Source organism: Pteropus vampyrus, unplaced genomic scaffold (assembly GCF_000151845.1).
Source record: "Pteropus vampyrus isolate Shadow unplaced genomic scaffold, Pvam_2.0 Scaffold108, whole genome shotgun sequence".
NCBI lineage: Eukaryota > Metazoa > Chordata > Mammalia > Chiroptera > Pteropodidae > Pteropus > Pteropus vampyrus.
This window is the reverse complement of record NW_011888889.1, coordinates 2,064,161-2,079,422: the sequence shown is the minus strand read 5'-3', so window position 1 is coordinate 2,079,422 and position 15,262 is coordinate 2,064,161. Positions and strand designations below refer to the sequence as shown.

The 15,262-nt window shown below is 35.7% G+C and overlaps 1 protein-coding gene across 1 annotated transcript in view; it reads left to right on the top strand.

Annotated features, from left to right (window-relative positions):
* Nucleotides 1–15,262, top strand: part of SLC7A2 (solute carrier family 7 member 2) — a 56,739-nt gene that overhangs the window by 29,091 nt on the left and 12,386 nt on the right. Inside the window, 4 exon segments of the mRNA XM_011365265.2 lie at nt 9,603–9,993; nt 10,457–10,612; nt 13,729–13,894; nt 15,055–15,188. Coding sequence (XP_011363567.1) covers nt 9,618–9,993; nt 10,457–10,612; nt 13,729–13,894; nt 15,055–15,188 — 832 coding nt within the window. The 5' untranslated portion in view covers nt 9,603–9,617.

Sequence of the window (15,262 nt, the reverse complement as noted above, 5' to 3'; positions counted from 1 at the left end):
ATTTTGCAGATAAATATGATTATTTTAATAATTCATTGCTATTAGGCAAATAACTTTAGATGTTATTAAATATTTATACATAACTCAGGATCTATTTCCAAGAAAGGAATTTTTCAAGTAAAATAATAAAGAGGAAAAATTGAATTTTTAAGTAATTGATTTTAAGAAGTGGTTGATTATATACATTATCAGAATTTCAAAGTGAGTTTTAAAGATTATGGATATTGTTATTTATTAGAAAAACTCAATTGGTTTCATTTATAGTTTTTGCTCTAAGGACTAAACAGTATTCATTTCCACCACCACTCCCCCTTTTTTATAATGAACTCTGGAAGGGAAGAATGGATGAAGAATCAGAGCAATCATGGCTCCTCCCAGGAAGACTTCCCTGCTCTTCCGCCCCCAGCCCCGTGTCTGAACAGAGCGCCCCTCTGTGTGTTGGTAGCACCCTGGACTTTCCTTGCCCACAAGTGTCTTAAATGGGGATGGCCAGTTGAGCTTGTTTTGCTCGCTCTGCCTGTACCCCACTGCTCCCTGGAATTTTGTTTAGAAATTGCATTTAGAACATTTCCTTTTTTCTTTGTGAAATTTCTAAGGCTTAATCTTGTAGAGAAATTAACAGTGTATTCAATCGATAGATTGAATTCAGTCTATGCAATAATATTATAAAAACTAAGAGAAAGTCTGGTAAAGATTTAAGTTGGAGAAATCGTAGTTATAGCATGTTAATAAACAGAATGTAAATGTGACAAGAATGTCATACCTCAGTTTTAAGGATCTCATCATTTCACGTTATTTTAATTTTTAAAATTCTTAGTTTGCATATTCTAAATTCAAATTTTAGAGGCTCTGACATGGTGATGAAGAACTGGCACTGTTTTAATTGCTCTCTCTGGGCTCACAATAGAAATGTTTTATTCAGAGTTATTTGAAGCCAACACAAACTTCCAAACCCCTCTTAGCCAAGAGCAGTGTTTCAGCAGTCTGCCAAGATGCTGATGATAAAAATCTGTGGTAATACATTGTTTCTGTATTTTAAAAAGTATTTTAACAAATCAGAACATGCTTTTCAAAATTAAAAATATAGTTTCAAAAACGACCATTTTTCAAGAAATAACTTTCCAACAAAATCATAAACCAAAAGTATACTTGATATATTATCCATCTAAATTTCTTGAACTTGGACTAAAAATGAATGTGAATTCTTGTTGAATTCCTTTTCTGCCACAGCGTGATGGAAGGAATTTTCCCTAGCATTGAAACAAAAGTGTTTTAATTCTAAGAATTAATTATATTAGGTAGCTCTTGGCGTGTGTGTGAGGTGGGAGGGAGGGGTGAATTGAGAGGGGTACTTTGGCTCTATTTGGAAAGAGAATGATTTGAGGAAACCAGCATTCTAAAGTATTTCTCAGTTCTTTGCTCTCAGAAGAAAAGATCTTTCTTGTCCTTCAACACGCCTCCTAGTCCACAATAGCCCTTCTAGCATCTTTAATCTGAACTTCAAATACGAATCTAGAAAAAAAAAAAATCTTTCTGAGCAATGGCTATTAGTCAACAGGATAATGGGGTCACGTGGATTTCATTGATATCCTTGAGTTGGCTCTAATTTGTGTGATAGTGGATTAAAATTGGAATGAAGGTAATAGTAACTATTTTTTTTTTTTGCTTGTTTTTAAGACAGTTATGTTCATTATTTTAGGCAGTTTCTTGAGAAGTAATTCAGAATGAAGCACCTTCTTGTAAAGACAAGCTTTTGGGGCTCCTGTCACCGCAGCAGATAGCTACCATAAGTTCTGCAGCACTTTGTGGCATTACTGAATTATGGCAAGATTTGATCAACAACGGCCAAAGATTTAGAGATTTAAACTTAAGTAATCTAGGAAACCCACTCACCTAGAATATCGTGTTCCGTGAAAATATCCTGCCAAGTTTTACTGTGTTTTCTAACAGTTCAAAGAGCTTAACATGGATATTTTAATAATATTCTAGAAGCCATGCTTATCCCTACTTACCTCTAGCTTTTCCCCAGCTCCTCCTAAGCTCTGTGTATGGAACTACTCTTCGTTCCTTTGTACCTGACGTTCCCTCTATTTAGAACACTCATCGTTCCTACCAGTCTCCTCCCAGTCTCCTTCCCACTACACATTCGTAAAGCTAAGTCCAGCTGATCCTTTAGGCATCAGATTAGACATAGCTTTCTCCAGGAAAGCTTCTCTGACCACCCCTTCTGTGTGCCCCCACTCCCTTTGGCACAAGCATAACTTCACGATATTGCACTGGCTCTTGTCTGTGCCACCCACTTGACTGTAACACCATCAAGGTAAGAATTATGGCAGTGTGTCCATGATGGCTTCAGTGCCTAGCCTTGAGCACTGAAGTATTTGTGAAACTAATAAATAGTAGAAGTACTCTTAAGAAATTTATGTTTTTAACAGAAGAATAACTCAATTATATTAAAGTCCCTTGGGAACCTCTTAAAAATCTTCCCCAGTACAATAAAGTATTTCCAGTGCTTCCTTCGCTCTCCCTCCCTTCATTAGGTGAGTAATTGCTTTCCTGGTTTACTGCTATAAATCATTGGTGGAAAAGTGTTTTAAACATCATTAATAAGCACTGTAGGGACCCTTGTTTGCTATTCCTGGTATCTTGACTAGGCGGAGGATGCTCCATGGTCAGTAGTGAGCACTGAGAAATAGTGTTACAAGAATCCAGATTGGTTGTGTATACATCTAAGAAGAAACAATTTCCTCCGCCTATATAGAGCTACCTCTTTGAGGTTATGAATATATATGTCTGTGGGTGGATATAAAGGTCAGGCTTAATGGGTATTCAACTCTATGAGTTCCTTAGTAGAAGAATATCTAAACAAATTCCAGTCATTGCATCAGGAAGTCCGCTCTTGGAAAGAAGAGCAGTTATCGGGAGAGCCACCAGAAAAGGCAAGAGATAGCAGAAGAAGTGAAAGGTCAAAGTCAAGAGGAGCCGGGCAGAGCAGGCCCTCCCAATACCTTTCACCTTCATCAGTGGCCTCTGGTTTCAAGAAGCAGAGACCACTCAAATAAGTGAATAGGTTTGTTGAAAGGCTGCAGGAGAATGCCACACACCCAACATCAGGAAGGACAGCAGGGTCTTGGGGAACAGAAACGTTGACCTGAGCTACCCGCCTGAGTCTCGCTGTTGGGGCTGCAGGGCGCCCGCCATCTTTGCTCTCCTGAATGGCTGAGGTCTGGCTTCTGCTGCCAGCCTCTTGGTTTCCACATGGTGTCCAGCTGGCCTGCAGTCTGTGTGGCTTCAGCCTGCGCACCGGATCATCTGACCGATTCAGTTATGTTATTCAAATTTCCAAGAATATCGAGTAAGTGTACCCAACTTTTGGAGATTTAACCCTGAGCCAGGTGTCTGTCTCTGTCAAGTTACCTGTGGCTTGGGGGTGGGAGGACAGTGCTGTGGGGTGAGCACGTTCTCTTTAAAGAAGCTGTGGGCAGTGGGCAGTGACTGGGTGCTCCTGCAAGATGGCAGGACAGCCAGGTGGCTGTGAATAAAGGCTCCAGTCACACCTGCTGGGTTCATCTCTGGTTCCTAACTGTGATATTGGCTAACTTTTCTATGCCTCAGTTTCTTCATTTATACCATGAGATCCAAAATAGTCCTGATCTTATAGAGATACTATAAAATTCATGGAAGGATAAATTAAAAGGGCTGAGATCAGTACTCGGCACATGGTAAGTGCTCAACAAATGTTCACTGTTTTATTAGTGTAGCTCTTGAGTAGTGACGGGTGTGAAATATCTTTGGAAAGGGATCTCCTGATGTTTGAAATGGCAGGTATAGGGTGACTGTTCCTAGCAGAGGACACTCTCTTTGGTAAGCAGTCTGGAGAGAGGGAACAGGTGGTACCCTCTGGCATTTGGAGTGATTTATTAGCCAAAGATTGCTGAGACCGAAAGGGAACGGCATCTGCCTGGTGCTGAAGCGTGCCACCAAGATCCTTGACCATGAAAGCGGGGTGCTGACTGGGCTGATACTGGTTACAGAGGTGATAAAGGCTCTGCTTTCTTTTCTTCACTCTTTTTAAACTTTTCCCATCTCTGATCCTAAAAACAAAAGTTGGACACTTAAATTTTTTTATTGTTCTACATCGATTTGAATGAGACAGGTAGGTATACCTTATCTCTTTATTTTTGCCTTTACTAAAGCTAAATGGATTCACATGTTTTGAAGTACTAGCTACCTTACAAACTTTCCAAAGTTCTCTATTAGCTGTTTGTTTGCTGGATGTCCTTAGATAAGATTCTTGTCTCTATCTGGATTCTGTATCACAAATTTTGAAATAGTTTAACTTCCTATAGTATCGATTTGATATAAAAGAAGGGAAAATATAAATGTTATTGCTATAATAATTGTCTCTATTTGGATTCTGTATCACAAATTTTGAAATAGTTTAACTTCCTATAGTATCGATTTGATATGAAAGAAGGGAAAATATAAATGTTATTGCTATAATAATAGTGACTTTGTAGTGGCCTCAATTATGTCTAATTTTTACCTATTTCTACGTTTGCATTCACCTATCTGGAGAAAACTTTGAAGGACGATATTGTTCAGACAACTTGATTTGGAAAAAAGATAAGTTTGGACCAAATATAAGTGAAATGTATACCAAAGAGTCTTCTTGTTTTCCAGAAAAATAAATATTTTAGGTTCGAATGCAAAGGTTTGTTGTTTCTTTTTGTTTTTTACTAACCAAAGTGAACAGATATCATTTCTGATTATCTTTTATCCTGCATTATACTTTTGATGCATTTTTTTTAGAAATCTCTTAAAGTAAAAAGAAAAAGTTCATAATTCCATGGTATATGTTCATATCCTTCCTCCCATTTACTAAATTATTTAGCCTATAATATAACTTGAAAATGTGTTTTTGAACTCTAAAGTTATAGAAATGTGATTGATATTGAGTTTGCAGAAAAAATCTATTTTAAAGAGAAAACACATGCAACAAACACATACACACACAATAGAACAGAGACTCCAGTTATATATGGTTTAAATTCTTATCAGTTCAAAATCAGAAAGGGCAGATGTCTTACTTTAATTCCAGCAACTCAAATGAGCAAGGAAAATTTGGTTATAATTCGCATGAGCTAATTTGTTAAGGGTTTGTTGGAGCACCTGCCAGCTTGCCACAGCTCTTTTCTCCTGTAAGATTTTTTTTCAGGGTTGGTGATACTGAGACAAAGGATTAAATGTGAAATTTCAACCTTGACTTAGGGGAGAAGAGAAAGGATTCATTTCTATGCCACTAAATGCTACATTAAACTTCTGATCGAAAGTGAAAATCCAGGACCTACTTTTGACTGTGATTTGCAGATTTTGAGAAGTTTCTGTGGTTAATTAAAAGGAAGTCTGCTCTATGGTGTCATATCATCAGGGCTAGGGATTCACTTGACCTAAACTTCTCTACTGTCAAGTTTACAATCTGGATTGAAGAAGTTTGAGAAGGAGGTGTTTTAAGTTGCTGAGGAAGAAATTTAGCTTTTTGTCAAGAATTAATAGGGGCTCCATCAAGGAGTTAGGTATCTTGAAACTGTTACACTTAAGGTTGGGGGCTGTATCATCAGGCTCATGAAAATCATTCAAATTTTTCTGCTGCACAGTCTATTGCAGATCCCTTCCAGGCTTCCCTTGGCTGATTATATTTTCAGATCTAAGCTGAATGTGTACATATTTTTCTCCTCAATAGGCCACTGTTTTAGCAATTCGTAAAATAATTGTTTATTAAAGAAAGATACATATCTGTTTGTGGTATCACCAGAATCACTCGTGACCTCATAGGTATGTTAATTAGAGCTTTTATATCCACAAGTATGAGTGTTACATAGGCCTCTTCCCAAAGTCTAGATAATTGTCCTTACTATGCGTATGTAGGTTTCATATTAAATACCAATCCTTGGTCACAGTAGCAATAGCTGACAGTAGGTATGATGGTGTGGATTCTTTGTCTGCTCTTGGAAAAACAAAGTATGCGCTCTTCAGGCTAACAGAATCATCTTCAAAATCACTGCATATTCTCCCTGCATAGTTGTTTGTTGATGAGACAGTACGACAGAGCCCAGGCAAGGACAGTGGATGCAGATCTGAGTCAAAGGATAAGTATGCGTGGATTCTTCCTCAGCAATGAAAGAACCTCGTAGAAATGAGAATAAGGTTGTTATACCATTTCATATAAGGAGCATATTTTTAAAAATGTTTTAAAGAAGAGTTATACAACTTTTAAAATATGTATATTATATCAGTCATATTGAACACAAATATCTTATTTTTTTCCCATTCCCCTGTTGCTACTCTACTTTCATATATCAGTCTGTCTTCAAATATATATATATTTACAAAAGTACAGGATTCTTTTTTCTTTGACTCAACACTGTATAATACACCAGCTAGGACTAATAAATGTTCAACAATGATTCATTAAATTGACCCAGTATGCTTTACATTTTTTTTCGCTCATCCCATTATATTTCTACAAAATTGGTTTTGTGTCATAGCTTTTGCAATCAGTATTTTATCAGCTGTGCATAGTTGAGAATGTTTGCAAAGAACATTGTGTAACCTGTCAGTTCTGAGAAGAGTTTCTGACAAATGCTTTTCTGTTACTCAAAAGCAAATGAATGCTTGGCAAATGGCAGCTTTATCTTATTTCCTCAGGGCGACATGGAAAAACTGAGCACAAAATACTTTCCAGTAGCAATGAGATCTTACCTGATTAAAGCTATACATCTCTGTAAAGAACAGTTCTGCTTCCTATGTGATCTAGAGTAAATTAAATTCACTTTTATATTGATGAGATGATGGTCACTCATTTATTCATTTGGGGTAACTTAACAATAAAAGTTTTAACTATTTTTAACATTTTCAAAGAAAGTTTGCTTATTGGTTGGCTTGCTTATTCTCTTTCATTTTTATGCTGTTTTTTGTGGATTTTTCAAAAGAAATTTCACAAACCACATCATGATCATGTTACCAGGAGAAAAAGGATTAAAAATAAATAAATGAAAGCTTACCCACGATTCTATCACTTCCCAAAATTTCTTCTTAGTTTTCTTTGCTTTATTCCAGATCCCCTCTCTTAAATGTGCAATAGTTATGGAATTTGTGCCTTTCAAAGAAAGTTGAGGTTAATCAAGCACTTTATCAAGAGAGTGTTTTATTTAGTTAAATGACAAACAGGTAGGTATGCCTCATTTTGTATATCAGTTGTTTCCTAAAGTTGTACGTGATAGGTCCCATTTTCACGTGATCTTAAATCATTACCGAAATTCAGTGGGTCTTCATTTCTCCCTAAATCTTGATCTTTGCACTCCTCCATTTGTATAAAAACACTGAAATGTTCGGGAACGTCAGCATTTAGTAAATACCCTCAACTCTCATCCCCCGCCCCCACTTCAGTTGAGCTTTGTCTATCCTCAACTTTTCATTTCTTTATTCTTTTTTAAACAGAACACTTTCCTACCTTACTTTCCAGAAGTGTTGTAAGAGAAATAGCTAGTTAAGGGTTAGATAGGAGTAAAAATGGGTGCACATTTGATTTATAAAAGTAATGATAGGTTTTGACTTTGTAAGCCAGAAAACTGGCAAAATTGGAGATATCCTCTGTATTTTCAAATTTTTCAACAAGTATTCATGGAGTGCCATGCTCGGCATTCTGTCAGATGGTGTGGAAGATACTGATGTGTAAAAACTTTGTTACAGTCAGGAACTTGTCACTCATTTTCATTTATCTTTAGGAAATTTTTCTCTGTGTTCTTTGAGCTGCTTTCAGTATCAAAGATTTGCATACCAATCACATCTATCCGTATAAGAAAAGTAGAGAGAGCTTTGCAGAAAAGGAGGAGTCATTGTGACCACCGGGGCAGAAGTGATACGACCAAAACCAAGGAACTTCTGGAGCCACCAGAAGCTGGAAGGGGCAAGAAACATGTTCACTAGAGTCTTCAGAGTGAGAGTGTAGGCCTGCCAATGTCCTTTTTCAGGCTGACAAAGTGCTTTCTGAAATTTTTTAAAGCTTCATTGTTATAAATCTCTTTCTACATCAATAAATAGAGCATATAAGAAATAAAAGGATTTGCATTCATATTGATGTGTAAATGTTCAATGAGTGAGCTTTATCTACTAGGTATATATAGTGTGAAACTGGATTATATCTTAGAACTATTTCTTATGAGCAATAAGTCGTGTAGATTCACTATAGAAAATGTATCTTATTTTACTTGTTATGTTTCAATAAAATAATTTTTAATAATTGGGGTTTTTTTTTTTAACAGATTAAGGTTGAGAAAATTTTAAGGGTTTATTTTACAGGATAAGAATCCTCTAAATTCATCGAAGTTTCCAAGTTGTGGAATATATATACTGTTCTATTCCCTTTTCCTCAGTTATTTCCTAATCTGCTGAGTTCATGTCTCTGTAGACAAGGACATGTAGGGCTTTCTAATTTTTATACTTTTTGCACATAAATTGTATATATTCATTGGAGATAAATTAGAAATACATGTTAGCAACATAATACACATTATATGAAATACATGGAAGTAAAAATTAGCCCACCACCCAAAAATCAGTACTGTTAATATTTTGGTATATTTTGTTGCAGACTTTTTACTGTAATATGTGTATATATTTTTTCTTACTAATATCCATACTTTGTTTTATAACCTAATAGTTTTTTTCAGTATTAGGTTATTTGGGCCTGTCTGGAGTGAAACTTTCTGTCTCATTTTATTCATTTAATTTAAAAAGAACACAATACTTGGCATGGACTTTGGGTTTATTTATTTATTTAGAAATCTCAGTAACTATAAATAAGCATGTGTATTTTACTACAAATTTATACTTAAAACATAGTAGAAGAGCAGTTTTAGTTATAAAAATCTAAGCATGGTTTTGGGGGAATTTTTTTCTTCTAAAAGGTTCAAATGGCTCCATGAAAAAATGAAACAAATGAAATCAGAGAAGCTCACACATATTTGATAAAGCTGTAGAATACATTATGATGGCATATTTACATGCTTTTAAAATAACTGGACTGCAGGTGCCCTAAGCTAGAGACCATATCTGTGTATCACGCTATTCTAGTCACATTCTAGGCACAATTCCTGGCATATAATAATGCCTAAAAAAAAAAAAAAAGTCGAATGAATGAAGAAAGAGAACCAAAAAGATGAGGTAATTCACCCCCTTGTTTGTAGGGAAGACAAATAGCTATCTTTTGGGATATATGTTTATCAGCATAGCTTTAAAAATTGTAGCAAGACAAAAGAACAAAAATGGTAAATCTTTTTAATCACCCAGGGCTCCTATTCTTTTGCGCCCCAAATAAGCCATGGTTGCAGTCTCTTATAAAAGGGCATGTGTGAGTAAGAAATGCACCGCTTTGGTTTATTAAGGCCCCTTTACGATTGCTCTAGGCCACACCTGTAGCAAGTGAAAAAAAAAAAAAGAAAAATCCAGGCGCCATAACAGTGCTGAGAAGCCGGGCAGCTGATTGGAGGGATGATGATTCCAGATCAGCTTCTAACCTGTCCCTTCTTTCTCTTCATCAGGTTGACCTCTTCAAAATGATTCCCTGTAGAGCAGTTCTGTCTTTTGCCCGATGTTTGATCCGGAGAAAAATCGTCATTCTGGACAGTCTCGAAGACTCCAAATTAAGCCGTTGCTTATCCACCGTGGACCTCATTGCTTTGGGCGTTGGAAGCACTCTTGGTGCTGGGGTTTACGTCCTCGCTGGGGAGGTCGCCAAAGCTGATTCTGGCCCCAGTATTGTCCTTTCTTTTCTCATTGCTGCCCTCGCTTCTGTGATGGCAGGCCTTTGCTATGCTGAATTTGGGGCCCGAGTTCCCAAGACTGGGTCGGCATATTTGTACACTTATGTTACCGTTGGAGAACTCTGGGCCTTCATCACTGGCTGGAATCTCATTTTATCTTATGTGATAGGTAGGTTTCCAAAAACTAATCTTATCACGTGGAATGGTGGAAACAGTACTCCTGAGTCGGAGGCCTTAGGGTTTCGTTGTAGGTCTGCATTAGTGAGCGACTATGTGATCTTGAGTGAATCACTTGATCTCTGGGTATCTCTTTTTTCTCATCTAAAACTGCAAAATCGGGTGATTCTGCTTTATTTCTGAATATGCCTCTTAGTGGATTTGAAAACCTGTTTGTTTTAAAAAGAATATATAGTTCTCTAATGCAAAGAAAGTTACCTGATTCTAGTTATGGACTTGAACATTTGATTACTATTGTATAATTATAAAATTATCAAGATAATTTTATACGTGGTTAAAGTTTTCAAATCTGTCTGAACTAGCTCATGTTTATCCTAGAATAGAATAGCAATTAATGTTATGTTAATTTTCTCCCAGTGACCTTGTATTCACTGCATGTTCTGTGTTTGGGGAAGGTACGTCAAGTGTTGCAAGAGCGTGGAGTGGCACTTTTGATGAACTTCTTAACAAACAGATTGGTCAGTTTTTCAGGACGTACTTCAATATAAATTATACTGGCCTTGCAGAGTATCCTGACTTTTTTGCTGTGTGCCTTATATTACTTCTAGCAGGTAAGAACACTAATTACGTTTCTCCCTATGATAAGCCAGAATTTGGGGCCCAAGTTCCCAAGACTAGGCAACATATGTATATACTTAGGTTATTATTGGAGATCTGTGAGCCTCGCCACTGGCTAGAATCACATTTTATCTTATGCGATATGTTTCAAAAATAAATCTAAATCATGTAGAGTAGTAGGAATAGCCCTTCTGGGTTAATGGCACCTGGAATGCACTAAATACTAGGATGAGGCACATCAATTTTATAATACTAATTGGAGATTTATGGGAATGGCAATGAAGTTTAAATGGAGAACAATGTGTAATTTTTGACACTATTTCATCTTGTTAGATACAACTGTGGATATTTGTAAGCATACTAATTCTAGAAATACTGTCTTTCTATTTATACCTTTATCTATATAATGTATGCACCTGGTTTTAGGAAACATTCAAACCACCTGTTATTTTTTAATGTAGACATTATGTAGACAAACATACTTTATACCAGGGTTTTTCCATTTTCATCAGTATTGAGGCATAGTGGTTTAGAAGGCACAGGAATTAGAGTCAGAGTAATCAATCAGGTTTTTAATCCTACTCTGCCATTTACTATCTTTGGAACACTGAGTGACTTAATTTTTCCATGACTCAGTTTGCTCATCAATGCATATCAATGTCTGTCTTTGCTGGGCTTCTTGCTGAGCACCGACTAAGCACTTAGATAACAGGCAATTTTATTCTGTAGATACAGTTAATACCCTGCTGTTTCCTTATATTTGATTTTCACTATTTGAACATTTTCTATTTCGTTTATCATTTCTACTTGCACTCCTATTAAAATCCATCAGGGATTGCACTAAGAATAAAATCTGTTTGTTTACACTTCTTACTACCCCTTGCTTTCCTTTCCAACCTTATCTTTAGCTACATTCTCTCTTGATTACGAAATGTGATCGAAACATCTTTCTATAATGAATGCTTACTTGTATAATTACATAATTTTTAAAATAGCTTTACCCTTTAAAAAGTTGGGTGTTAGTTAACTGTTTTATATAGTGATATGAACAAAATTTATAGACCTAAAATATTTGGCATTTTGCTTCTAATATCAAGAAAAATCTCATCAATTGTTTTTTAACAGGTGATAGATTTTGTTTTGATTTCTAAACAGCCTAGCTAACCTTAAATTAGTTCCATCATATTTTATTTAGGGATAGTTTCAATGAACTTAAATATTCAGTTTTAATCTCTAAACAATGAGTTAAAATCATTAACTTCCATGGCAAGACTGAGGCCTTAGCCTGCCTGCATCATTTGTCTTGTGTTCATTGACCATCATGTCTTTACTTTAAATAGGCTAAGCTTACATGGTAATTTTGTTATTAGAATCTTTCAAGATCAAAACTTCCTAGTATAAATCTTTATTCATATTGTAATACCAAATATCTTGGCAGCTGAAGCTGTTGTTTCTTAAAGATACAAGAGCAGAATATGTAGTCTTTACATGAGATATTCATTAGTCTCTAATCTACTGGCTGGAAATGGAGATCTCAGACTAGAGAGTACACATGAGGTATTATGAAACTTTTATAGAACATGACAGCAGCTCTGTTATTTTCCAGAGTGTATTGTGGTGTAGCGTATAGTGCGTATTTCCTGGGCATGTAGTGGCTCCTAACCTGATGGATAGTTACAGACAGTCAGTAGTTGTAGTGACTATACAGTTTTCTTTTATATTGTTAATACAGTTATAGTACTGGACATTCTGGAAATTATAGAGGTAAAAGAATGATATTCAGCCTCTCTCATCTCTACTTGGATAGTTGTGCTTATTTGATCATGGGTGTGTAGATATAGGGAGGAAACAAATAAACATGTGACTTAATCCTTTCATCACAATCATTTCCCTAATAGTAAAAAATAATTTCTTTGGTCCACAATTCATATCTTATACAAGATGAATTAAAGATATAAATATGACAAATATAATCATAAAAGTACTAAAAGGAAATAAAGATGAACATTTTGGGGTTAATATTTCTAAAGGGAAAATCTTTCTAAAGGTAGAAACTAAAAAGGAAAAATTTAAATTCTGAAATTTTTTCATATGTATAATCAACATTAATATTAAAAGCAAATAATATACTGGGAAAAACAGGCAATATGTGATAGGCAGAGAGCTTATAGCATTATTATATAAATAAATTTTATAAATCAATATGAACAAGAATAGCCTAACAGAAAGAATGGTCAATTTAAATTGGGGCAAACTTCATAGGGAATATTTTGACAGCATGAGCCAAAAGCCTTGTATAAAAGTACATATTCTTGATACAGTATTATTACCTTATAGAAAATTATTGTAAAGAAATAATTAGAAAGTGTACAAAAATATTTATAAAAATGATTATGTCAGTACTGTTTTTAGTTGTAAGAAACTAAGAGTGACCTGATTGTCTATAAATAAGGGATTATAGTGTCTCCATATAGAGGAAGAGTATGTGGCTGTTAAAAATTGTTGTATATTTGTTGACATGGAAATATTTGTGTGTACATGGATTTTGTGTATGTGCAAAATTCTAGAGAGGAGATTACACTTGCTCTTTATTTCATTCACATTTTTTCTGTATCTTTATATTACTTGAATAGGAAATTGATTACTTTTCCAATCAGAATATAAAACTATTAATGTGAGAATTGATTTAATTAAATATCTTTTGGGCATGACAGTTGAATTATTTTGTTTATGTATTTAATAAACATGATGCAGACATATGATCGAGCTTTTACTTTAAAAATTTTGCAGCTACTAACCTTGAAATGTGTTTAGAACAGCATTTCATTAAAATTAAGTTGCTTCACCTCTACCACCTGTTGATAATAATAGTCAAAGTTACTAGATTTATTTATTTCTTGGAGAGTGTGGTATCCTCTGGGTTTGAGCACAATCTGCCTTCTGATATCAAGTTGGTTGTATTCAGAAGACATCATTTCACAGTTGCGCAAATGAGTAAGAACTCGCAATAGAAAGGGATATTTGTGAGTTAAATATATGAATCCTGGTGAAATAATATCCTAAAGCTTGTGACTGCCTCAAAATGTTATTACTTTTTATTTTCTCATAGGTCTTTTATCTTTTGGAGTAAAAGAGTCTGCTTGGGTGAATAAAGTCTTCACAGCTGTTAATATCCTGGTCCTTCTCTTTGTTATGATTGCTGGGTTTGTGAAAGGAAATGTGGCAAACTGGAAGATTAGTGAAGACTTTCTCAAAAATATATCAGCAAGTGCCAGGTAAAATATTTGGGTTTTTTCCTCTCTCAGTCTGAGTTTTGTTTTTTGTTTTTGTTTTTGTTTTTTTCCATTTGCTGCTTTTGTCTTATGTTACATTTTTCTCTGAAACAATGGTTCTGAAATGTTTGCTTCAGAGACTTTTCTGAAGGTCTATTCCATTCTGAGGCTCTCCTTCCCTGGCAGCACCCAGACATAAATAGGTATGTTTGCTATTGAGCATCTATTTGAAGCCTTGTAGCTGCCAGTTCTCAACCTCGATCTCTGCTCTAGGTTTAGGGGAAGGAAGAGGGAGATTCTCACCATCACAAGAATACTTTTTTCTCCCTAAGGCTTGCGACCTCTAAATAACAATGAGTATTTTGAGTTAATGTATCCTTCAGTTCTTCCTTTGGGACGACCATTTGGTTTCATTGCATTTTTTCAGCCTTGTAGTAAATTTCAGGCCTTGTTTTTTGGAGGATATTATTAGTTACATAAGCAGACTTGCCCATGCATTTCACTTTAAACCTGATCATCTCAAAATTAAATTAATAATAATTATATAGAAAAGGTTTCATCTTAAGATTTAAGTGTGATATCTTGTGTGTATATGGAATAAGAATACAAAAATATCTGGAGTAGAGTATGTCTACATGTTTATCTTTACCTGAGTTGTTGGCTGTTATTCTGATGAGGCAAAAAATTAGTATCTTCTGGTGTTATATAATTTTTAACATGTAGTAAAATATTCAACTTTAGTATTATTAATCATGCCTAGATACTTTTATTTCATCTTTTCAAATGTCTTTACGTAAGTTTTTAAATGTGCAGTCTGCCCAGCTGTCCACGAGAAGAAGAAGTTTCTTGTCTTTATTTCAGATCATGGCCTCAAAATCCTGCCTGGCTGTGAGTTCTAGCCAGAGTGGGTCTGGACCTCCTGCTTATGCTGTCAGTCAGCCTCTAAGCTCAGAGTCGGTAACCAGAGAGGGCGTCATTGTTGGGGATACCACTGCATTCTCTAGGATGGGCTCAGAGAACCAGGGTTTACTTTTAGTTCGGAATCTGTCAGCTTCAAAGAGCTGATGAACACAACAGCCTTCTGAGGATGTAGTTTCAGACAAATTACCAGAAGCAGCAGTTTTCTATGAAAATGACTTTCTGACATTTGTTCTCTTCCATAGAGAGCCGCCCTCTGAAAATGGAACAAGTATCTATGGGGCTGGCGGCTTCATGCCTTATGGCTTTGCAGGAACTTTGGCTGGGGCTGCAACCTGCTTTTATGCCTTTGTGGGATTTGACTGCATTGCAACGACTGGTAAGAGCAGAGTCTTGGCTCTCAGGAGAAGGAAAAGGTGCTCTTTGTACCCACAGGAGTACTCATGGGTGGCA